The sequence below is a fragment of the Excalfactoria chinensis genome, chromosome 3, assembly GCF_039878825.1.
Source record: "Excalfactoria chinensis isolate bCotChi1 chromosome 3, bCotChi1.hap2, whole genome shotgun sequence".
In the NCBI taxonomy this organism is placed as follows: domain Eukaryota; kingdom Metazoa; phylum Chordata; class Aves; order Galliformes; family Phasianidae; genus Excalfactoria; species Excalfactoria chinensis.
In genome coordinates this window covers 919,528-944,857 of record NC_092827.1, presented here as the reverse complement: position 1 = coordinate 944,857, position 25,330 = coordinate 919,528, and the positions used below count along the sequence as shown (strand labels likewise).

The window sequence follows — 25,330 nt, the reverse complement described above, 5'->3', positions numbered from 1 at the left end:
GGGGGCATCTGGGCTGCCCGGAGCTGGCGGTGCCCGAGGCCATGGATGGGTCATGAGCTGGGGGGGCGGACAGCCCATGGCGGGGGGGGGGGGGGGGCTGTGAGGTCCCTCCTGACCAGCACCGTTCTGGGGTTCTGAAGCTCTGATTCTCGTCCCCCAGCGCAGCCCCGCGGGCACAGGGAAGGGAAGGGAAGGGAAGGGAAGGGAAGGGAAGGGAAGGGAAGGGAAGGGAAGGGAAGGGAAGGGAAGGGAAGGGAAGGGAAGGGAAGGGAAGGGAAGGGAAGGGAAGGGAAGGGAAGGGAAGGGAAGGGAAGGGAAGGGAAGGGAAGGGAAGGGAAGGGAAGGGAAAGGAAAGGAAAGGAAAGGAAAATGAGGACGCGGAGCCGCGCAGCCCTCACTGCAGCCCTCACGGCCGCCTCTCATCCCCTCTCCTCCGCAGGGCACGTGGCGATGCTGCGCCTGCTGCTTGGCCGGGGGGCCCGGCCGTGGCTGCGCAACGCTGTGGGATGGACCCCGGCACACTGCGCGGCCCAGGCGGGGCGGCTGGCAGCGCTGCGAGCCCTGCACGCCGCGCACGCCCCGATGGACGCGGCCGACCCCTTCGGGGACACCCCAAGGAGGCTGGCGGAGATCTACGGGCACACCGAGTGCGTCCGCTTCCTGCAGACGTGAGTGTGCTGGGCTCTGACAGCATCACAGCATCACAGCACCATCACAGCATCACGGCACCATCACAGCATCACAGCATCACAGCACCATCACAGCATCACAGCATCACAGCACCATCACAGCATCACAGCATCATCACAGCATCACAGCACCATCACAGCATCACAGCACCGCTGGGTCGGAGGGCTCCTCACAGCGCCCAGCCCTCGGTCCCCTCCAGGATGGGGCAGCACAGCTCTGCGCAGCGCCAGCTCCTCACTGCTCTCTGAGTCCAAAAAGTTCCCTCTGACATCTAATCTAAACCTCCCTGCCTTTAGTTTGAAGCCGTTTCCCCATTCAGCTCAGCTCTTCCTGCTTGTTTGGCTCACAGTTATTTTTATCTATGCAAAAGCAGCTTAAAATAGATCTAAAGGCTCAGCCCTGTCTCATGCAGCCCACGTGCTCCACGTCTCAGTGGGGCAATGCTGACAGCACTAGTGGCTGCTGGACCACGGCTGCTGGCTGTGTCCCGTGCAGAGCATCCCGAGTGGGGCTGGGAGGGGGCCATGGGGGGATGGGATGGCACTGACTGCCTCAGAGCTGGGGGTTGGACGGGGGGTGGGTGGGGGTTGGATGGAGGTTGGATGGAAGTTGGATAGGGGGTTGGATGGGGATTGGATGAGGGGCTGTCAGGGGGGTTGAGTGGGGGTTGGATGGAAGTTGGCTGGGGATTGGCTGAGGGGGGTGGCGGAGGGTTGCTGGAGTGATTGACAGGTCAGCTGCTGTAGTGATGGAAAAGGTAACTGAGTGGATGGCTGACAAGGTGTTTGACAGGATGACTGACAGGGTGGGTGACATGAGGGTTGATGTGATGGTTGATGTGATGATTGACATCCAGCTCGATGCACCAATGAGCAGAGAGGCAACAGCCTAAGGCGGCTCGTGTGGCTGCTGGGTGGTGTTTGGGGTGAGTGACAAATATAGAGTGGAGAAGGAGCACAGCCGTGGCTCAGGACTGGCTGGTTCTGACCAAGCAGTGGCTGCAGATGCAGCACAATATGGGGTTGTGTGTGTGCTCCAGAGCTGCACAGTGCAATCTGTTCCCTGGTCCTGGCCTTGGCTGCTTTGGGATGTAAATGTGAGGGATATTGTGTTACATGGAGGCCCTGGCAGGATGGAGTATTTGCCAGCCAGGCAAAGAGGTGCAAGAAAAGGCATTTTTAAAGTAAGAAGCGGAGAGGCTGTGCCCAAAGCGGGGCTGGAGGGCATTGCTAACAGCCACAGAGGGGGGTCAGGTCAGGTGTTGGCAGAAATGCTGTACCCAGAGGCAGTGAGGCCCTGGCACTGCCCAGAGCTGTGGGTGCCCATCCCTGGGGGTGCCCGTGGCCATGGCTGGGCCTTGAGCTGGTGGGAAGGGGGGGGTCTGGGGGCTGAGGGGTCCTTTCTGACCCAGCCAAGCTGTGCTTTTGTGATTGCTTGAGCACCCAAACCCTTGGTCAGCCCCAGCTCAGCCCTTCCCTCCCCCACCAGCCCCTCATGCAGGCGCAGTGCAGTTTGCATGGACATGCAAAGCGCTGAAACCCTTCAAACACTGAGCGACCTCTGAATAACAAACATGGAATTTGCATCGGATTTCTTTATATTTTCTGCACTGTCATGGCTGAGGACTCTCAGGTTGCCTAAATGGGAGATGAGCTGAGAGGTGACCTCACTGCTCCCTGCAGCTTCCCCAGGAGGACAGTTCAGGGGCTGCAGGTCCCTGCCCCAGGAAACCCACAGCAAAGTGTGTTTGTTTCCAGGCTGCCGACTTGTTCAGTGCCATTCAGTGTAGATGTGGGACCGTGTGTGTTCAAGAGACAGCACATGAGAACCTGAGAACTTCCATAAATGGCAGCTGCCACCTCCCTGCTGAGCTGGGTTGGGGGTCTGAACCGCACAGATGCTGCCTGCAGGTTCTCACCTCCGTCAGTCTGAGTGCCTGCGGCTGTGGGCTGGACTGGGGGTATCTCCTGGGTTACTGCTGCTGCTGTGCTGACCGTGCCAACACACAGTCCCGTTTCCATGGGCTGCTCATGAACTCGTGCTCAGGAGTGAGTGCTGGGACTGAGCTGTGTTCCGGGCTTGGAGATAAGCTTCCTTTCTTCCCCAGGGCAGAAGTAGAGTGCAGAAACTACCGCCAGGCGGCCGCGGTGAGGGGAAAGCCATTGGACCAGGTGGATGAAGACTGGGAACTCAAGAAAGAGGAGCTGAAGAGAAACCCACCGTGCGCCCGGCACAGCTATGCAACCGCTGCTCAGCACAAGATCCAGAGGAAGAGAAGGAAGCCGTAGTGTCACCGTGTGTTTGTTTGGGGCTGCTGGGAAGTCGCGGTGCGGAGCAGAGGCACGGGAGCATCTCGGGGCAAACCTGGATGGGCAGCAGCAGAGGTGGCTGCCAGGATGCGTCTCTGTGATGTGCTGCATGTACTGGTGTGGTCAGGGGTGTGTGGGAGCTTCTGCCTGCCTGTCTGGGTGTCTGTGTGCACCAGGTCCCAAATATCAGAATACTGCAGAAGGTGTTTAAATAAACAGATGCTCTAATTCAAGAAAAAAGCAATTGGGACCATCGTGTTAAAAGCAGTAACTACAAGAGCACCAGCAGGGATGGGAGGGAGGTGCAGCACCTGTCCTGTGAGGGCCATGTAGTAGCAAGAGGGCTCCGGATGGCACTGAATGGCTCCAGATGGCACTGAAGATCTGACTCTCTCAGGGCATGTGGGTGATGCAGAGCGCGTCCCATTGACAGAGTGGGACCCAGCAGAGACTGGCAGCTCATCTGGACCTGATCTGGTCAAAGCAATGAGCAGTTCAGGTTCTGCCCCGTGCTGGATCTGTTTGCTGTGTAGCCAGCTGTGCTGCTTGCATGGCTGCTGGCAGACTCCTGCTTGACTCTCTCCCAGTGCCCCCTCTTTGCAGACTGGGGGAAAACATGGGATGGAAGAGCTCCTGGGTTGAGATAACAGCAGGGGATCGTTACCAACTGCCATCACTGACAAATAACATTGACCTTGGGAAAATTAATGTATTGCCCATGGAGAGAACAGAGTAGGAAAACCAAAATACCTTCTCACACGTCACCCTTTTTCCCAGGCTGAACTTTCCCCCTTCATTCCCAGCTCTTTGACCCCCTCCCCTCTGAGTGACATGAGGGGCAGTGGGGCTCACACCTCCTCACACTCCTCCACTGCTTCAGTGTGGGACCCTCACATGGCTGCAGCCCTTTGGAATAAGCTCCAGCATTGGCTCTGCATGGGCTGCAGCACCGACTGGCTGCTGCTGGGCCCTGCCATGGGGCTGCTGGGACCAGTGTGTGCTTTCCTAAATGTAAAACACATTCACAATGTAAAAAACATTTAGACGTGGTACTAAAGGATGTGGTTTAATGGGGTAATATCGGTAGTAGGTGGATGATTGAACTGGACGATCTTGGAGGTCTTTCCCAACCTTGTTGATTCTGTGATTCACAGAACCATAGAACAGTCTGTGTTGCACAGGCCCACAGTGCTCATCCAGCTCCAACCCCCTGCTGTGTGCAGGTCACCAACCAGCAGCCCAGGCTGCCCAGAGCCACATCCAGCCTGGCCTTGAATGCCTGCAGGGATGGGGCATCCACAGCCTCCTTGGGCAACCTGTTCAGTGATTCCTGAGTGTTTTACAGAGCCAGAGTCCAGTGGTGGAACCAGGCCTAGTGAAATGGCAGCAGCCGATGGTAGAATCACTGAATCACAGGACCGCGTCGCTTGGCTACCGACAGTAATTCATCTCAAAGAAGCAAGCAATAACAGTAATTCATTCAGCTCACAAGAGTGTAATGATTTGTTCTACCTTAGAAGGAGAAGGTAGAGTACCTCCATCGCCCACTGTGTCCTGAGCAGTGCTTTGGTAGCAGGAGCTGAGGTTAAGAACAAAGCATTGGTGTTCCGGTGGGCTGCCTGGTGCAGTCCTTGCACTTTGCACAGAGCAGAATCCTTAGCGCTATCCTTTCCAGTTTGGGGTTGCTAAAAATCAGAATGAGGGAATGAGCGACCGGAAAAGCATAGTGAAGGACCAAAAGGAATAACGTCAGCAGATTGTTCTCACCCTTGTAATTCACTGTTGACATCAAGATGATGAAGTTAATGCTGTAGGTGAAGAAGAAGGACAAAAGGGATTTCATGGCTTTAATGTGGGCGTCCACACAGAGGTTCCTGGCGGAGCTGGTCCGCATCTTGTACTTGTGTCTGCAGAGGGAGAAGAGGAGGAGGAAGGCAGAGAAGGTTACCATTATGAATGCCATGGAGAACCCAGACGTGCAGACTAAAATGATAGTGCTAAAATGTTTCCTTATTTCTTTGTTCACTTTCCAGAACATCCCGTGGGTGGTGAAATTGGTGCTGGTGCCACTGTTCTCTTCATCCACAACTTCAAGGAAAGGGCTGCAGTTGAGCAGGGACAGAACCACGGAGCTCAGCAGCAGCCACGGCACAATCCTGTCGATTTTGGCTTTCAGGTAGATGAAGAAGTGGTACCTGAAGTTAGCGATTTTTATGCAGTAAAAGCCATAAAGGCAGGCAGAAGTCCACAAATTGGAAGCGTTTAAAAAGCACAGGAAAATTGCAAAGGCGAGGGATATGGGCGTGCTTGAAAGAGTCTGGGGAAATAGCGCTGAAAAAAACATGTATATCCATGTGACACACAAATACGAGAACCTGAAGCAGCCCAGGAACAGCAAAATCTTCTCGTTAGAGTTCATGCTTTTCTTTTTGAACCATGCCATACAAGACACAGCCACGATGAAGGCGTTGATCCCCATGCCGGCCAGAGCCTGGAAGGTGAAGACGACCACAAAGGTGTTAGTGGATATAGTTGTGTTGTACTCGTGCTGCTCTGCCATCCTGCACTGGGGGCAGCTCTTCCGTGCTGGAGCTGAGGTCAGCTGGGCTGTGTGTGCTGAGTGCAGAAATGGAGCTTTATAGGGCTGGGGGGGACCTGAGTGCTGCTCCCACCCAGTGCAGTGCAGGTGCAGGGATGTAAATGCAGCAGGTATCCCCTTACCCAGCAGCGGTGTCAGCCTCCAGCATTTGAATTCCAGCTCATAACAGGGTGTGTGAAACTCTGTCGGGCAGAGTTCCTCTACGTTTGGGTTTGTGAGGAGCCTGGTGTGCTGAAAGCAGTTACTGACCAGATGGCAGCTGATGCTGGGCTGTAAATCTCAACAACCTGCCATCTAGCTATGAGAAGGAAGCTGGCAGCTCTTCCTCTCTGTGCCTGTTCCCTGGGGGCTATAAATGCTCCCTAAGTATTGCTGTTGTATGCTCCTACTTGCATTCTTTTGTCACCAGAGAACTACTTAGACTAGTGACTAGGCTGATCTGCCTCTGGAATGGACACCTGCAGGAGGTGCTGCTTCCCAGCACTGGTTCCTGTGCCTCTACGGTGTTCCCATCCTTGCCTTCACTTTCTGCCTTGGGTCCAGGAGGAGATGGCACTGCAACTGTCTGCCATTTTGGAACTATGCTGTCTACGTTTCAGCTCTGATGAATCCAGAGGTGAGGATGCAGTGTTTTCAGGTCAGTGGAAGACTATCAGTCATCAGGTGGGGAATTACACCAAGTTGTGTCAGTGACTGACCTGGGTGTGTTACTTTAGAGATGAGGATGCTGATGGAGGCAGCTGGGGAAGGACACGCCTGAAGAAAGCTCATGGAAGTCAGGGCAGTGAGTGCAGTGCTGAGCTCAACTTGTTCAACTGCTCGTGGTGGGGAGCATCCTCTGAGCTGAACCAAACCCACACCAACACCGCACTGCTCTGCAGCACAGCTCCCAGGGACCTCAGCAGCAGCTCCCATTCAGCTTCTGCTTTCTGATTTGTGCTCGTCGGAAGGAAGCTGCTTGGTTTCACACCACTGGTGGCCAAGATATGAATCTTAAGTACCTTCAGCTCTGCCTCAGGGCTTCAGTGACATTACCCTGGAACAGTCTCGTTTCCTGGCAGTGGCTGTTATCTGCTTTGTGCCCTGGGGCACGTTGTCAAACTGTGCTGACAGAGCAGAGGACAGGATGCAAGAACTTCTGTCTTCTCTTCATACATACGTGGGGAGAATAGAAATCATTTCTGAAGCTTTTCCCCCAGGGGGTGGTGACACACTGAACAGGTTGCCCAAGGAGGCTGTGGATGCCCCATCCCTGCAGGCATTCAAGGCCAGGCTGGATGTGGCTCTGGGCAGCCTGGGCTGCTGGTTGGTGACCCTGCACACAGCAGGGGGTTGGAGCTGGGTGAGCACTGTGGGCCTTTGCAGCCCAGACTGTTCTGTGATTCTGTGATCTATTTCTATTTAAGAAAAAAGGTCTGTAGGTGAACTTCCCATGCTGGGACTATGCCTGTACAAGGGCAGTAAATAAAGATGTTACACGAGCATACAGTGGCTGGGACCCATTCAGCTGTGCACAGGGAGTTTGAAAAACAAAAGCACATAACAACGGTCTCATATGCTGAGTTTTTTAAGCACAGAAGATGTAGATCAGCTGCTTAAAACACATCTGTCTGCTGCCTGTCCAAATCCATTTCCTCTGGCTCAACTCTAGAATGGGAAGGGATCTCCCAGTTTCATTCTCTACCAGCTTATGTGGGTATTTTACCCCTGGCAAATCTCAGATGGCAACAGGTACCTCTGTTTAATCAATGGGATGGATGCACGGCTGTACTGGAACCTGAGGCACACAGCACATACACAGGCACTACAGAGCATGCATTTAGGTTTAATGGCTTGAGTCTGAGCTTAGTTCTGGCTCAGGTGTTTGAAGCTGGAATGGACTCCTCTCCATGACCACTGCCTTTCCGCTTTGGGCACCTGAGAGAGCCAGATGAGTATCATAGGTTAGCCAAGCAGTTGGGCCATCAGGTGGGTAACTTCTGCCCACATCCCATTCCACCTAAATACCAGCTGTGATGCTTGAAGTCTCTGGTGGTTTCAGGATGCGTGGCTGGGAAAAATGGGGAAACCTCCTCTGGGTGGGTGTTGTGGGATTGTTCTGGAAGTCCTCATTGCAGCCCCAAGTGCCGCTTTGGGGCAGACAGGACAGTGTGGTGATGGCTGTCTGCAGGGCGTTACTGGTTAAGGAGAGCTGCGCTGGTTGGGGAGCTGGTGCTGCCTTATAGAAAAACATGCTGTTGTTGTCAGTGCGTTACACACAGCCCAGATGGATGCTCGTCTCATTTCTGAAACAGGAAGGCTGCTTTTTGAAGGTGTTGTACATAGAATCACAGTGTTTGGGATGGATCTCTGCAGATCCCCATTCAGTAGTGGGCACACATTTTCTCTAGTCCTCCTTTTACTACTGACAAACTTACAAAAGCCTTTCTTGTTACTTTGCATCCTTTGCCAGATCTAACTCCAAGCAGGCCTTACTTTCCTTGTTGCATCTCTGCAGGCCCTGACAACATTCCTGTGTTCATCCAAAGTATGCAGGGCCTTTTTCCACGTTTCATGGACCTTCTTCTTCCCTTTCAGCTCCTTTCTCATCCATGCAGGTCTCCTCTATTCCCTGATGTATAACTCTAAGGGATGGACTAATCTTGAGCTCAGAAGAAGTGGCATTTAAGTGCTGACAGGCTCTTTTGTGCGACCTCGGTCTGAAGGATGGGTGATGAGCACTTCTGTTGTGTAGCATTGCATCGCTTGCATTGGATGCACTCTGGTTTTGTGCATCTCTCTGGGCTGCTGTTGTTGCATTGCTGTCCATCCAGATGTGCTCTGCTCATGCTGTGCTGCTGTTGGCCAGACACACCTTGCTGCCAGGTGACGGTGCTCCAGCACTCCTTGCTGCCAAGTGCAGTCCCAGAGAGGAGCTCAATGCTGACTGGTCTGATTTAAGCAACAGCATTCAGTCTGGCTGCAATCTCTGGATAAGCAAGGCAGGAAATCCTGATGGCAGAAACACACGTGTTGCTCTGCTGCACCCTTCAGGCATTACCTCTGGGTAGAAATGAGAACGTTCAGAGCATTCTGTCTTCTTGTTTCCATCTAATTGTAGGGACTACTTTAAAGTTTGAGTCTGGGGCTACTAAGTACAGGAGAGGTGTATCCGTCAGATTTTAACACTGTGTTACTACTGGTTTACACATCTAAATTGTTCAGACTCTGCAGTACTCGGGAGCTGAGAACACACAGCAATGTGCCCAAAGCCCTGAGCGATGTCCTGGATGTACATAGCCTGCCTTCCTTTCCCAGCCCTTGGTTTATCAAACAAGATGATGCTCCCTCCTGATGGCTCTGGCCTCTCCCTGGCATTTAGAATCATAGTATTGCTAAGGTTGGAAAAGACCTTCAAGATCATCGAGTCCAACCCCAACCCAACCATCCTACCCCAACAGCCTTCCGCTCAATCACGGCCCTGAGCACCACATCCAAAGGGTTGTTAAACACATCAGGGATGGTGACTCAACCTCCTCCCTGGGCAACCCATCCCAGTGCTTGAGGATTTTTTACTAATCCAGTTAGGGTCACAGTGACTGTGTTCAGACACCGTGGGATGAATGGGAGGTGCAATGCAGCCCTGACATGCTTGAGAGCTACCAGGAGAAGCGTGCCCCTTTCTGTAGCATTAGAATATCTTCACTTGAGAGGGGATGCCAACTTGCTGACAGCCGGGCCATTGCTGAGCCGTGGGTGAGGCATTCTGACGGGGCACTGTGCAGTGAGCTTTATTTCTGGCCTTGCCTAGTCATAAACATCTGATTTTTTGTCTGGGGTTTGCACAGACCTCTGACAAACAGGGATCGTTTCCTTGATGACCCCATATGATGAGTCAGCCCTGCACTATGGGCCGTATTCTTCCAACAGCAGTTCCAACACCCCTTCCACCACAACAAAATTTTCTGGGGCTGTTGGCAGAGGTTGGATTTCTGCAGGGTTGGCCTCCTGAGGCTGAGTGCCGTGTTCAACTGCAGTAAGTGACTTCTCACACCCGTGTTTGAGAATCACTCAGCCTTCATGGTAACACAGATGGGGTCACATGAGAGGAGCAGAAGTGCTGCACCCATGGGATCCTTTTGTAGTCCTAAAAGAAAAGACAGCTCTTATGCAGCAGCAAGCTTTGTGGTGACCAACTGGCCATTTCATTATGGAATGCCATTTGAGTGAATAGGGAGTCTAAGCGCTTTTGTTCACACAGATTTTCCTTTAGGATTAACTGTAATGGTAACCATTTCCTACCTGGATGATGATCTCGTGCTGCTCATGGTAAAATCTTCAAGCTGTAGGAGCCTGGGATTAGAATTCCTGAAATCAGTGCATTCCAGGTTCCTCTTTCTGCCTTTGATGATAAGACAGGCGAGGTCAGGAGCACGAATGGGGAAAGGCATGCTTCCCTGCTTCACTAGCAAAGCATGGATGTCAGCACTGCAGCCATTGCATTGTACTGACTTACTGTCACCATATATGTGAAAGTTCCCACTGACTTCAGCAGAACTGGTCATGACTTACACCCTGAAGTGAGAAATGGGCCTCAGAGCCTCATCCCAACAGCCTGAGAGGAAGGATAGGTGTCTGACACGGAGAGCTGGTGAGCAGAGGCTGAGGTGCTTCACTCAGCTGAGAGGGGGGAGAAGAGATGATATGGTTCTTTGGGGAGAAAACAGCGTTTATGAGCGGTAACAGTTTTCATTTGTATTAAGAACGTATTTCCTGAATGTTCCCGAACACAGCATGGAAGCATTCTGGGATGGGGTTAACAGGGAAGCTCTGACTTGATACTGACAGACACAAAAGACATGGCGCCATTCCTGGCAGCTTTGGGCCTCACCTTCTTGGGCTGCTGCTCATAGAATCCATCAGCGTCCATGGGATGGTGCAAAGCAGACAAGTGGTGCTGACTGGGGCCACGTTGGGCAGACAGATGGAGGTCATGCTTTGGTGGGAAACTGTGCTTTTTTGATGGCTGTTAGACTTTACCATGCTTTTTAGAGAAGTGCGAAGCAAGATGTGCAGAGATAAATAGGTGATTGGAAGTACCCAGTGCAGGGCTGCCCAAATAGCAAGGTGAGTTTCACCCAAACAGAAGAGGAAGTCACTTGAGTGGGATGCTCCGAGGGAGGAGCAGCACCAGGTGGGCTGGCAGTGCTCACTGCCCAGTGCAGGGCCAGGCTGCAGCTCCGTGGTTCTGGGAGATGTGTGGGCAGTGGGGGAGCAGCACCTGGCAGTGGGGAGAGGGCGATTTGCTGCTCTCATCCTGCAGGGGTCCATATTGACGTGAGTGGAGGGCACCCAATGAGTGGCAAAAGCCGACACGTGGAAGATCTGCCAAGCAAGGAGGAAAACAAAGAGCAGGATTGTTTGTTGGTGAGGAAAAAGAGCTCTCCTGTTTTTAGAGGAACAACTGTGCCTGCTGCTTTGTTGGCCCTTCTCTTGTGGTTTTCAGGATTTGCTGACCCCGAGGCACTGGCTGCATGACAGAGCACGTGGCGCAGGAGCTGATGCACAGACTTTGCTGCTCAGCACTTGGCTTCCAGGCAGACAGCAAACAGAGCACCCATGGGTGCAGCAATAGGGACTGGGGAGCCCCCACTGCCACGAGGATGGAAAGTGCCTGTAGAGAGGTGATGTGGTGAGCTGTTACACAAAGCCCTTCATGTCACCCACATGAAGCTGATTACAATTGGAATGTACAGAGTGGGGCTGAGATGGGCAGGTCAGGAGAGAATCATAGAATCACAGAATGGCCCGGGTTGGAAGGATCACGAAGCTCCAGTCGCACTGCTGCAGGCAGGGCCGCCAACCTCCACACTGAATACCAGCCCAGGCTGCCCAGGGCCCCATCCAACCTGGCCTTGAACACCTCCAGGGATGGACGGGGCATCCACAGCCTCTCTGGGCAGCTGTTCAGGCAGAAGCACACCTTCAGTATGTCTGTAGGTGACACTAAGCTGAGCAGTGGTCTGCGTGCAGGAGGGAAGGGATGCCATCCAGAGGGCCCCAACAGGCTGGAGAGATGGGCCAGTGTGAACCTCAGGAAGTTCAGCATGGCCAGGTGCAAGCAGGTGGGCAGTTCCAAGCACAGACACAGGCTGGGCTGAGAACAGACTGAGAGCAGCCCTGAGGAAGGGGACTTCTGGGTTCTGATGGCCGTGGCTGTCTCTGGAGGGCAGGGCCGTGCTGAGCACTGAGCTGTGTGTCCTGGGGTGCATCGGCCGTGGGAAGGTGCTGTCAGGGCATTTGTAATCATATCTCTCTTCTTTTCTAATCTTTATGATATACTGTTAATTATTAATGGAGGGAAACTCCAGCTGAAATTCCCATGTCACCAGAGTGCTATAAACTCCATAATTCTGTTCCAGCACGTGGCTTTTATTCAGTGCAGCTGAGATCGTAATGCTGACAGACAATAAACACGGTGGAAGGAGTCAGCAACTTTGGGCCCAACTGAGATGGTGCACAGAGCCCACGTGAGCCTTGTGCTGCCTGAAACTGGGAGCGATCGCATTCCTCTCTAACGTTCCTCCAAAGTGGACTTGGGTAAGGCAGCAATATCGTCACCTGCCATCGAGGGGGACGATATGATGTTATGATAACGTAACCAAGGTGGAAAGCTGGCAGCTGGTTGGCTGGTGCCTGTGGGAAGCTCAGCAGCGTGCCCCATATATTGCCAGAGATGAGGGGAGCCAGCTTCCATGTCCGTTGCAGAAATGGGCACCCGCAGCTCCCTGCTCTGCCTGGCACTCCTGTTATGTTACGCACATGCTACTCCAGTCTCTGTAAGTAGAAACCTGATTTCAGCGGGCTCCTCTCAATGCAGAAATGCCCCATACCTTATGCTGGCTCTGTGTTATTCTCTTTCAGGTTGAGCATCTCTCCAGCGTGCCTGGTAAGCACTCTGTGAACTGCTCTGAGTTCTGAAGCATTTTGTTTTGCCTTGCTGTGTTCCACCACATCTGAGCACACGATGTTCTGTCTGTCTTGCAGTTGGAGAAGGTGATGCTGGTGAGATAATCAGAGACATTCCAGAAATAAACTTAGGTGAGTTCATGGCTAAATTCTTCAGCAGTTCTGAACCTGCCGGTGCCTTCTCCCTGGTATCCTACGTCAGGACACACAGGAATGGCACAAAGATGCTCCAGGAAAGGTTCACAGTAGATGCTGGGAAAAGTTTCTTTGCTGTGTGATCAAACACTGGCACAGGCTTCCTGGGGAGGTGGTTGGTGCCCATCCCTGTCCATTGTTCCAGAGGCATTTGGATAAAGCCCACAGTAATGACTGAAGTTTTGGTTGGCCATGACGTGGTGAGGCCGTTGGAGTGGATGATCACTGCAGGTCCCCTCCAACTGAACTGTTCTACTCCACTCCATGCCACTCCACTCCATCCTTCTCCAGTCCACTCTGCTCTACACTAACCAAAATGCTGATGTCTCAGGTCTCTCCTATATAAAATTATTGTCTAGACATTCTGTGACCCTCTGTAAGCAAAGCATGCAGATGTCTTTTACTTCTCTTGTTTGGACAGGCTCCTGGTGTAAAGACAATATCACCCTTCATCAGTTTAGGGGCTCTGGAGTCCCTCCATATGTTTCTGATATGTATGAAGCTTTACAGACTTGCTGATAGCTTGGATGTTTGCTTGAGCTTCCATAAAAGAGGCAAGGAAATCAAATGGAAAGGACACAACATGTTGTACAGTCTTCTATTTTTATTATTATTTTTTTTTTTCATTTCCAGTAGTGCAGATTTCCATCCATCCATCACTGGTGCACCATGCAATGCTTTTTCCTGCTGCATTACTCAATATCAGCATCATCCCATTGTGTGACTGTTGCCACTGCCTGGCACAGAGCAGGGGGTTCTAAAATGAGATCTGTTGGAGAGGGTGCAGAGGAGGCCACAAAGATGCTCAGAGGGCTGCAGCACCTCCCTACAAAGACAGGCTGAGGGAGCTGGGCTTGTTCAGCATGGAGAAGAGAAGGCTGCGGGGTGACCTCAGTACAGCCTGCCAGGACCTGAAGGGAGCCTACAGACAGGAGGGGAGTCAATTGTGAAAAGGCAGATACCAGCAGGACAAGGGAAATGGTTTGGAGTGGAAGGAGGGAAGATTGAGGTTGGATGTCAGGGTGAAGTTCTTTACTATGGGACTGGTGCCCAGAGAGGCTGTGGATGCCCCGTCCATCCCTGGAGGTGTTCAAGGCCAGGTTGGATGGGGCCCTGGGCAGCCTGGGCTGGTATTCAATGTGGAGGTTGGTGGCCCTGCCTGCGGTGGGGGGTTGGAGCTTCGTGATCCTTGAGGTCCCTTCCAGCCCAACCATGCTGTGATTCTGGGATTCTGTGATCTCAATAACGGCTGCCACCAGATTTCTGCCACAGAAAGTAATACTAAGAAGTACTTAGTATTAAATACTGAGTAGAAGCTGAGGATAGTCTTTGATTTCCTATAAATGCATGAGGACGTGTCTTTGGATGAGTATGCTCAAATGTCGCTTTTGAGTTAAAATAATTATTTGATATTCCATTTACATTACCTTTCAATGAATTGCTTTTCAGCTGCTGGATTGGACCTCTTTCAGGGTGATATCTTGCTTCCTGTAAGTAATTACAAAAACCTTATTGCTCTCATCTGTCCTGGTTGGATTTTTGGTACCCATCAGCCCATCTGTATCACCTGCATCACCAGCTGTTCATTCTCTTTCCAGGCAAACCAGCGAAATGCCTTAAGGAATGACACCTACAGGTGGAAGTTCCCCATTCCCTATATCCTGGGTGATGACTTAGGTAATGCTGGCACTTTATTCATATTCTAACTCCAGTATTTGTTTGCACTGAAATCAGCGCGATAAAAAATGTGCTTTGTTCAGAGCTGGTTCTGTCCCATTGATATCCACTAATAACCAGATTGCTCCTTTGCATCAAACCCCTTTTTTCTCCTTCAGCTATCATAACAAACCATAGCTTCATCACATTCAGTCAGTGTTGTTTCCATTCATTTATCTTTCAGTCCCATACATAAACCCGTGTGCATTACCTCTCTGTGGAGAACCTCCCCTGCGTGCTAACGATGCTCTGTTCATATTTGTTCTCCAGATCTGAACGCCAAAGGAGTCATTCTCCAGGCACTTGAAATGTTCCGCCTCAAGTCCTGTGTGGATTTCAAGCCGTATGAAGGAGAGGCAAGCTACATATTCTTCAGAAAAGAAAGCGGGTAGGGGAACGTCAACTTCTGGTTATTTCTTCTGTGTGGAACCAACGGGAATTCATTTCATCCAACTCCAGCAGTCCAACCGTTCTGTGTGAGCTGGTTGGTGTAGTGAAAGAGGCCACCAAGAAAGCATCTCATCCTGGGCCTTGGAAGCTGGCTGCCTTACTCTGCTGGCCACAGGGGATGTTCAGGAGAGGAACCTGAAACAGGCATCTGGTTTGGGGATGGTTGCCAAGGAGCCCTCAATGAATCACAGAACCATAGAACGGCCTGGGGTGCAAAGGCCCACAGTGCTCATCCAGTTCCAACCCCCTGCTGTGTGCAGGGTCGCCATCCAGCAGCCCAGGCTGCCCAGAGCCACATCCAGCTTTGCCAGAGGACTGGCCCCAGGGATTGCAAGAGAGTTCATTGTCATGACGAGCTTGCAGTTCAGCACGTATGAAATTCCTTGGCAAAGTGCTAGCTGATATGGCACAGAACTTCTGTGGGTCTCAAAAATCAGGTGTGACATTGCCTAAAATGGGGGGTATGTAAAACACCTGCCTCATGTAAATGATAGCAGGTATGTTTTTGGGGCTTATTCCACCTTCAGAGTGGAGCATGTGGTAAGAACCAAAGGAGCTTGATCAGCACTTACGGAGTAATTTATCGTCATCTTTTTATACTTAAACCTTTCTTTTAAATACATACATTTTAAGATTCAGCAAGCAGGCGTAAACACAAAGAAGAAAATCCCAATTGCAGATAGTAAGGTCTCTCTCTTTCTCAGGTGTTGGTCCATGGTGGGGGACCTGAAGAGTGGGCAGAACCTCTCTATTGGGGCAGGGTGTGACTACAAAGCGATCGTGGAACATGAGATCCTGCATGCTCTGGGGTTCTACCACGAGCAGTCGAGGATGGATCGCGATGACTACGTGACCATCTGGTGGGATGAAATCCTTACAGGTTGGTTTGGAACTTCTCACTATCTTCCTTATTTGTTTGTTTTGTTGGGTTTGTTTGTGGTTTTTTTTTTGCCAGACCCTAAAACTTATTTTTTTCTTCTGAAAAAGAGTGAGTGGGAATCTGCGAGGCGCTCTGTCAGGCTTGCTAGCAAAGACAACCAAGTGTTGCTCACGGCTTTGTGATGCCAGGGCAGGGAGGGAGCCCTGCCATCGCTCCTTGTGGGAGCCAGATCAGTTCAGTCTCCAGCATTGCGCACTCAGCATCATTGCAGATATGTGGAAAACACATGCAAATGGCTCATTAGGAAATAAGTGGGTCCAGGGAATGTTGTGTTCTCTTTTGCATAGATAAAATTACTGGCACAAGCAATCGCTACTGACCTCTACATGCAGTACCTTGAACTGCTCCGGTTGAACGGCCACATGTACTCCTCCTTGTCTCTGTAAACGTAGTCTCTCTTGGGGTATCTGAACCGAGATGGGATTTGTCTGCTCATCTTGCAGATCGTGTTTTTATTGTTACCCGCAGCACTAAGACCAATCCCGTTTATTTATTTGGTCTCAGCTAGAATAAAGGCAATGAAGATGTCAGTAACAGCACCTCAATTCTGCTTTGGGGCTCCATTATGCTGTCTGATGCAGCTAACTGCTTCCAAAGCAACAGGTCTTACAACGGACTTGCAGTGAATGATTGAGCTCCACAATATACAGAAGTATTGAAAAGTCTGATAAAACAGTGTGGATTTGCCACGTGTTTATTTATCTATTTTTCCCCAAAAAACCATCATTGGATCCTTTCAACTTCTGTGTGTTCTGTTAAGGAGCCACAAGTCAGGAACACCAGAGAAACAATATAGGTTTTGCTTTTCATGTGATACTGATCTGAGTAGGTCTCTAGGGCTGGTCTGATATCATTCCGGTCCTGTCACAGAATCACAGACTTGTAGGTGTTGAAAGGGACCTCTAGAGATCATCGAGTCCAGCCCCGATATATACATATAAATATATAGTCCAAGCCCTATCTATATTCTGTACATTTCTGTCCACACTATAAAATCTCATTTTCCAATTAGGGAAATTTATTAAGTAGAAAATTTCTACTGAAGCCATTTGAAAGGACAGCTGTAATGGAGATGTAATAGAAGGGCTAATCTGCCAACACTGTTTGTCTTGGACCTTGCCATTCTGTATGTAGGGAACGTGAATGCTACGCAGCCCTGCAGCAAGGACTGTGACATGCAACTTCCACCTTGGAGTGGGAATGTCCTGAGAGCCAGTCAGGCTTTTTTTTTGGAAAAATGAGAAGTTTGGGGCCGTACATCATCTGGCACGTGTAAAACGTATCTTACAGAACATAAATACCTAGCAAGAGTATGAAAAACAGCATTATCGCACGTGCCTTTGTACTGCCAAGGTTTGGCCTCTAGCTGTAAAAAGTGATAGCATGTAATTAGCAAGGCTCCCATCACTTTTTGATAAAAGGTGCAGTTCAAGCATCTGAAGAACTTCAGGCCATGCTCTTACATAATCCCAAGCCTTGGACTGGAGACCTTTGTGCCCAGGATGGAGTCGTGGGGAAGGGCAGCCCTTACAGACAGAGGCTGTGGGATCCCCTGAGGGCAGTCGTGTGTTGGTCTTTCTCTGAGGGAGAATAACAAGTATTTTGAAAGTATTATTTGTAGCTGAACGTGGTGGGAGTCTCCCTTTGCTTCAATACCAGAAGGTGTGACATGGCTCCCTCCTTCCGTCACAGCAAAAACCTCTTTCTCTAAGAAACAAATGATTTCAGAAACCTCCAAAAGCACGTTTCCAAAAGGCATTTCTCTAGCAACATCAGGGCAATATTGTCAATACAGGGTGGAGCCTGGGGGCAGTCCAGGGCTGTCATTCATTCCTGTTGTCTTAAAAAGTGAAGGGCTCCAGGACTGCCCCTTGTTCACATGCCATCTAACATGCTGGGGAACTTTTGCATTGCTATTCATAGGCTCTGGAATGGAGCACACTGACCCTCCAGCTTAATCCGTGAGGATGCTTACCATTAGGCCATCCAATCTGATCTATATGACAATATTTGCAGCTCAGGGATCTTTGATTTTGAAGCCCCTGAAGTCACACGGGGATGCAGAAATGGAATCTAAAGACAATGCTGTGCTGTAAAAATTACTTCCTGAACAAATCTTGTTAAACTCAAGCATTTTGTCACTCAGTAATTGCTTTCAGGTAGATAATTTGGCATCAGAAAGCTCAGTCCCAGGGGCGATGCTGAAGACACTTTCTTTACTATTGAACTCTATGATGAAGCACTTTCCTATCCTTTCCAGGCAGAGAACACAACTTTAACAAGTACGATGACAGCTACATCACTGACCTGAACACACCCTATGACTACGAGTCAGTGATGCACTACGCACCATTCTCCTTTAACAAAAATGCGAGCATCCCCACAATCACCACAAAGATCCCAGCATTTAATGACATCATTGGACAGCGTCTGGATTTCAGTGCCATTGACCTGGAAAGGCTTAATCGCATGTATAACTGCAGTAAGTCATGATTTAAACATTACAACTTATTGGTTCTTGAGCTTTACGTCTAAAGACACAGCAGCTCTTCTCAGATGCGCTTGGAGCATTATCAGAGAGGGGTGTTGACACCCAAAATGTCCGTTCCCTCCTTATCTCTCTCTTCTGCTCTGCTGGCTGCTTCCTTGGAGGACTCAGATTAGGCAACAAAAGCTGAGCCATTCCCACCTGTTCTTCAACGAGGCTCACAGGGGCTTAGAGGTGTGGCTGTTTTCTGCTGATGTGTGGGCATTTTCCTCACGTCTCTGTTGTGAGGTGAAGGCAACGTACTTTGTCCTCTTTTCACTGGCGTTCGGTCTTAATTAGATTGTTTTGCACCTCGGGTTGCGTGATTCTGGAGTCTGACACTCCGTCTGTTTGATTGCTGGTCCGGTTGAAGTTATCACCAGGTGTGACTGTCAGCGAGGAGTTGCCATCCCTGTGGGTCGGCCATCAGGAGCACCCGCTTCAGAAGGACCTCAGTTTTGTTTTAAATAGCGCTTTGGAGGTGCTGATGTGTGCGTCTTTCCTTCAGCTTCCACTCACACCCTTTTGGATCAGTGTTCTTTTGAGTACGAGAATATCTGTGGCATGATTCAGGGCACCAGAGATGACTTAGACTGGGTCCACCAACAGAGCAGTCCTACAGGAGAGGAAGACCACACGCTTTCTGGGCGCTGTGCAGGTAAAAGATGATCTCGGAACACTTTCCTATGGGAAGGGCTCAGCTGGGGTAATGGTCACTGTTGCACATCTGTGCTATAAAAGCAAACACATTCAACCACTTCTCCAATCCAGTCACTGCGGTCAGCCCTTCAGAAACCCCCGTGCTGGCTGTTCTGAAAATGCATTCTTAAAGCGCCGTGTTTAGGAGACTACCCAGCAAACCTCTTCATTGCAATCACTTCAAGCTAAACAAAACAGCCTTTTTCTTTGCACTTGACTTGGCACTGTGGGTCTGAGTTTATAGTTGTGTTAATGCTCTCGTTAAGCTTTTGTTCAGCATAGTCGAATGTTTTCCACATCAGCACTATAAAAGGGGACAAAGAACAATCCTAACTTTTAATACAATCTGGAAAAGGATTTACTGCAGCTTCCAAAGTCTGAGTAAGAGTTATGCTGCCCCATGATAAGAATGGAATAGCACTCTATAAGCCACCCATAAATGTGTTTGCAAAGCAAATAATAAACATGTTTACAAAGCAAATAATAAGTTAAGCTTGAGGAGTGCTGGCTCTGGAAGCAGAAGAAAGTTACAGAGTTTTTATGATAGGAATCTGAGCATTACTTTCTTTTCGACATTCCAAACAGGGCAGAGTCATCCTCAATGAGAGTTACAGGGCTCACACTTATGAGTGAGAATGAAGGCTAAATACAAATACTTTTGAAAAGCAAGGTCCTAATTTCTTGTTCTTTAGACAGGGAAAGCTTCTTCAGACCTTAAGGAAAGAAAAAGTGGTTTTGGTGCTAAGTGTTGCCTAAGCAAAGGGTGAAGAAATCCTAGCCTAAAGCACATCCAGCTGTATGTTGGTACTCTTTGAAAAAGGCAAAACTTGGCTTGCTTTAAATAGGAGGCTGTTCCCCTTACATGACCCAGCCACCAAAGGTAATACAGGATATGATCTCTAAGACCTCATCTTTGTATTATCTTCAATACAAATCAAGTGAAAAACCATCGGCTGGTTACTTGCAGTCAGCATGGAACACGTTCCTGAAGCATCCAGCCTAGACCAGATAATGCAAAATGGACAGAAGCTGCCTGTGATGAGTCCCGTGTATATGCTGAATTACCAGCCCTGTTCCTACCCCAGGCTACCCAGAATTCTTACTGTGCATGTGCACCATGCAGCTGGCTGGAAAGCTGGAAAGAGACTGTGATACTCTCTGCTTTGTTGGCAGATTCTGGCTATTTCATGTACTTCAACACCAGCTCTGGAAACGCAGAAGAGGTGGCAGTCCTGGAGTCTCGAATCCTTTATCCCAAGAGGACTCAGCAGTGCCTCCAGTTCTTCTATAAGATGACAGGGAGCTCATCTGACAAGCTGGTCATTTGGACTAAGGAAGATGATGGGACTGGAAATGTTCGCAAGATGAGGAAAATTGAAACCTTTCAGGGTAAGTCTATAAACACGAGGAAGACAGAATTCATGGGGAGGAAAAATTGGCTCAGAAATCAAAACATTTTCCTTGAGCTACCAGGACAGTATCTTGCAATCCAGCTGGGGATTTGGGTATTATGTGAGCTTATTTAGCTTTGAAATCGTGTCAGGTTATGCTTAGTGAATGGAGGAGCCCCCAAACCCATTGGAGACCATTGGCTAGACCTCCACGGGCTATAAGATGATCTGCCACTGAGCTGCTCTGGTGTAAATCGCTGTGCTCATCCATGGACATTAGGAACCCCAGCCTGAGTTCTTGTGTGTCTGGAAACAAAACTGCCGGTAACTCTGGAGATGTGAATTGAGTTCCTACTTTGGGTAGTTTTGCTGCGCTGCTGTGCAGTTGTCAGTGCAGTGTTGTCAATACCCTAGACCTGGCCTCTAGGTTGTCTAAATGCAGCTGGGATAGATAACGAGGAGTAAGCTTCTTCATGATCTCAGTGATGATGCTGATGGCAATGTTTTGTTTTCCTTTCACAAAAGCTGATAATGACCACAACTGGAAAATCGCCCACGTAACCCTCAGTGCTCAGAAGAAGTTCCGATACCTCTTCCAAGGACTAAAGGGCAACCCCAGCTCTTCCTCTGGTGGGATCATTATCGATGATGTCACACTGACGGAGACCCCCTGTCCCACAGCTGTGTGGGTCGTTCGGAATTTCAGTCAGATCCTTGAAAATGCATCCAGTGACGTCATTCAAAGCCCTCGGTTTTACAGCCCTGAGGGTTATGCTTATGGCATAAGTTTGTACCCGCAGTCCAGAAGCAGTGGCTACACCCGCGTTGCCTTCCACTTGTGCAGCGGAGAGAACGATGCTGTCCTAGAGTGGCCAGCTCTGAACCGCCAGGCCATGCTCACGGTGCTCGACCAGGACCCTGACGTGCTGAAGAGGATGTCTGCAAGCAGAAGCTTCACCACAAGCAGAGACCAAACATCGAGTAAGTGCTGTTTGCCTGGAGAAATGGTGAAAATGAAAGCCAGGGAGGACAGAGGGCAGCACAGGGCTCACAGCTGGACAATTTTGGCTTCGTTTTCCAGTTTGGAACATTTTCCTTTTTATGGATCAGAATCCCTGCCTTCAAAAGTTCATCTAATGTGAAAAGTGATGCATACTGTGGAAAGCCATGAACAGTCACTAGAATAACTATCTAAATAGAATCATAGAACCTATAGAATGGTTTGGGTTGGAAGGGACATTACAGGCCACCGAGTCCAGCCTTGCTGCCATGGGCAGGGACACCTCTCACTATATATATAGTTTAAAACCATTGCCCCTTCATAACTGACTTGTAGAGAGTTCTCCTGTGCCAAAGAGCTGGCAGTTCCTATTCCACCTGCAGTCTGACCATGATGATGTATGTGATCTGTCACCACAGGTTGGTGCAGTGCCAGGAGGGTGCTTTTTTCCACTGCATCCCACAGTAATTTAAAATCACATTTGGGGGACTTGGTTAAACTGAACTGAGATCAGTCTGCAGCATCGGAAGCCTATCTTGCCAGGCCTGATGCAGATTGTTTGCCAGTCCTTTGTTTGGACATCTGAGCCCTGAACTTGATTTTGCAGCATCAGTCCTGCTGAACGCCGCAGTGCATGAAGTTACGATGTCACAGTTTTAGGCTGCGGAACTTTGTGGTTTTTATTTGTCATTCATATTCTCTTTGCAGGTGAAAATGGAACCTTAATATGGGAGAGACCATCAATTAATGGAACCTTTGATGCCTCGTGCAATTGCTATAGAACAACAGACTGGGGGTGGAACAACTTCATCTCCCACAGCCAGCTGAGACAAAGAAGCTTCATGAAAAATGATAACCTGATCATTTTTGCAGAATTCCACGGTAAAGTCTGAGTTCTGATTCCCCTCACCAATGGCGGTGACTGATCGAACGATCCTTTCTCTCCCTTTTCACTCACTCCAATTACTGCCACCACCTGTCCCCAAGCCATCTTCTCTTCTACTGGGGCTCAACACTGGAAAGCATTTCTGTGTCTTAGTTTCAGTCCTGACTGCAGTGTTTGTAAATTCCAAGGAATGTAAGTGGTCACGATTTGCTGAAGGTTTATTTCCTAGACACCCCAACCTAACTTCTTCCTCGGGGTGAAGAATACTAACTATAAACTAACTGTAACATCAGTCACTGTATTCTGATCTATATCTCCTCTGTTTCTGATTTTAAAAGATCTAACTCACCTCAATAACACCGAAGTCCCCGTTGTGTCCCAGCAATTTGCTGTCACAGAGGACCACACTTTTGAAAGGCAGAAGAGAGCAGCAGAGGAGGTGGAGCCCATGCAGCGCTGGCTGCCTTATGTGCAAGACCCGTGTGATCCAAACCCCTGCCAGAATGATGGAGTCTGTGTGAATGTGAAGGGGAAACCAAGCTGCAGGTATCGCACATCTCCATCCTGCTTGCCTTGACTTTCTTTTGAAGCAAATGGTGCAGCTAGTTGAGTGTTCAGAGCTACAGACCCCACAGGTCTCAGTCACTACGTTTGCAAAGAACAGTAGGAACTTGACTGCACTACAATGTGGGATTGCTGTAATGCGAACCTGTCTAATGGGAACTGCTCATCCAGAACAGGGAGTGTGAGGGTCCCAAGGTGGGCCTACAGGGCAGGACAGACCTCCTGCTTCACATAAATCTGTGCTTGTTTTCCCAGGTGCCCATCAGGACAAGCCTTCTTCTTCACAGGTGAGAGGTGCCAGTCCATGCAGGTCCACGGGAACATCCTGGGAATGACAGCTGGTGGAGTTGCTGGAACTGTTGTCTTAACTATCGTCCTCATTTCCATGATGGCTCGAAGATGAAGCGCAGAGGGATAAATGCAGGTCTGGTGGTTTTTCCCGTGGTTCACCAGGCATCAGTTTTCAGTGAAAAACAACAAACACGACTTGTATCTGGATGCTGAAATGCCCTACCAGCATCTTGGCAGCTGCCCATTTATTTCATAGGAGCTGGCAGTTCAAGCTCATGACATGAACTTCTGCCCAATAAAAGTTCATATCCTGCCTTTCTTATGTGTTCCTTTATTGTTTTGTTGCCTTCCTGAATAGCAAGCAGCTGTGCTGAGAGTCCATGCAAGCGATCCCAGTCACAGTTCAAACTTTAATTGGACCTGGGGGTCCTGGTGGGTGAGAAGCAGCACAGGAGCCAGCAGTGTGCTCAGGCAGCCCAGAAGAACAACAGCATCACAGGCTGCATCAACACAGGGGGAGAAGACTGTCTGCAAGCTCTGCCCCTTCTATGGTTGCCAGTGTTGCTGTCACAATGGCAGCAAGGAGTGCTGGAGCACCGTCACCTGGCAACAAGGTGTGTCACTCTGTCTGGCCAACAGCAGCACAGCATGAGCAGAGCACATCTGGATGGACAGCAATGCAACAACAGCAGCCCAGAGAGATGCACAAAACCAGAGTGCATCCAATGCAATGCTACACAACAGAAGTGCTCATCACCCATCCTTCAGACACCACGCAGGGAAAGTGACATCCGAAGGAGCTCCTTCTCAGAGCAGCTGCTTCTCTCCTGCTGCTGCTGAAGCAAACAACTTGTGTGAGCATTTGAGCCTTACCAGCACTCTCGCCGCTGTTTGTTTGCAGCTGCAGCACATTCCAGTGCGGTCGTACTGAGGATGACTTTGTGATGCGTGTGGCAGAGGAGCCGACCAGCAGAGCAGTGCTGCTGGACCTGGTTCTTAGAGACAAGGAAGGGCTGGCCGGGGAAGGGACAGCTGGGAGCAGCTTGGGATGCAGCAGTGATGAGATGGTGGAGTTCAGAAACAAGGCAATAAGAACCAGGCAACCCCGGGATGCAGGTGAGCCCACTGTGGACTTTTCTGGCACTGCTTGCAGGTGTGCAAGTAGGAGCTGCTGGGGCAGGGGAGGGCCAGGAGGATGCTGAGAGGGCTGGAGCAGCTCTCTATGGAGAAAGGCTGAGGGAGCTGGGGGTTCAGCATGGGGAAGGGAAGGCTGAATGAGACCTCACTGCGGCCTTCCAGCAATGAGGGAGCTCATAAGCAGGAGGTTTTACGTGATCTAATTGTGGTAGAAGAAGGAAGAATGGCTTTAAACTGAAATAGAGGAGATTTAGGTTAGACATTGGACAGGAATCCTTCACTCAGAGGGCGGTGAGGTGCTGGCACTGCCCACAGCTGTGGTGCCCCATCTCTGGAGGTTCCCAAAGGTTGTGGATGGGCCCTGGATGGGGGATTGGGGCTGTGAGTCCCCTCCAGCCTGAGCCGTTCTGTGTGTCTATGACTCATTTGATGACTCTATGATCTCAGCAGGCTGTGTAAGGCTGTGACTCGGACCAGGTGAGTCTCATGACCACAACCACGTATTTTCTTTCTTGATAAAAAGACAAACTCCTCTACCACCCTGCTTCCTGGTCTTGGTGGCCAACAAATGATATGGAGAGAAAAGAAAGTAAGGAGCAGCAGGCAGGGACTCTGCATCAACAGAGGGGGAGAGGACTGTCCGCAAGCTCTGCCCCTTCTAAGGCTGCCAGTGTTGCACTGAGGGACATGGTTTATGGGGAAATATTGGTGGTAGGTGGACAGTCAGACTGGATGACCTTGGAGGCAGTGACTGTTCCATTGCTAGGAAAGAAATCCAGAGACAAGATGAACATGGCAGGTTGTTATTAGGATGCCATTTAACTCAGTGCCTTGCAGTTAAGCCGAAGATCCAAGTGATGGCAACTGTCAGAAAACAAGCTCACGTGGCAGCCCTCGCTTCAGCAAAGCGTGTTCATGGAGGGCACAAGGAGGAGCTGTGATGAAGGACTGGGCCAGCTGAACAAATGTAGCCAGCTCACCAAAATGC

The 25,330-nt window shown here is 50.1% G+C and overlaps 2 protein-coding genes across 2 annotated transcripts; one reads left to right on the top strand and one right to left on the bottom strand.

Moving 5' to 3' along the window:
* Positions 1 to 4,584: 4,584 nt before the first annotated feature.
* LOC140250438 (taste receptor type 2 member 9-like) lies at positions 4,585 to 5,559 on the bottom strand. Its single transcript, XM_072333153.1, has one exon. It carries the CDS (start codon positions 5,557 to 5,559, stop codon positions 4,585 to 4,587), a length of 975 nt encoding a protein of 324 aa, XP_072189254.1.
* A 6,302-nt stretch (positions 5,560 to 11,861) lies between these two features.
* MEP1A (meprin A subunit alpha) lies at positions 11,862 to 23,419 on the top strand. Its single transcript, XM_072332945.1, has 14 exons — positions 11,862 to 12,416; positions 12,502 to 12,526; positions 12,625 to 12,678; positions 14,191 to 14,231; positions 14,340 to 14,418; positions 14,728 to 14,845; positions 15,612 to 15,787; positions 18,108 to 18,329; positions 18,883 to 19,032; positions 20,247 to 20,462; positions 20,990 to 21,445; positions 22,173 to 22,346; positions 22,689 to 22,896; positions 23,170 to 23,419. The coding sequence occupies exons 1-14, from the start codon at positions 12,333 to 12,335 to the stop codon at positions 23,315 to 23,317; spliced, it is 2,151 nt and encodes a 716-aa protein (XP_072189046.1). The 5' UTR covers positions 11,862 to 12,332; the 3' UTR covers positions 23,318 to 23,419.
* The last annotated feature ends 1,911 nt before the right edge of the window (positions 23,420 to 25,330 follow it).

What these genes read in the sequence shown, in the direction of transcription:
- LOC140250438 (XM_072333153.1), bottom strand. Translation starts at nt 5,559, where the DNA reads ATGGCAGAGCAGCACGAGTACAACACAACTATATCCACTAACACCTTT.
- MEP1A (XM_072332945.1), top strand. Translation starts at nt 12,333, where the DNA reads ATGTCCGTTGCAGAAATGGGCACCCGCAGCTCCCTGCTCTGCCTGGCA. An exon ending in AAGCAGAGACCAAACATCGA is followed by an intron (nt 21,446 to 22,172) that starts GTAAGTGCTGTT and finishes TTCTCTTTGCAG; the next exon opens with GTGAAAATGGAACCTTAATA. An exon ending in AAGGGGAAACCAAGCTGCAG is followed by an intron (nt 22,897 to 23,169) that starts GTATCGCACATC and finishes TTGTTTTCCCAG; the next exon opens with GTGCCCATCAGGACAAGCCT.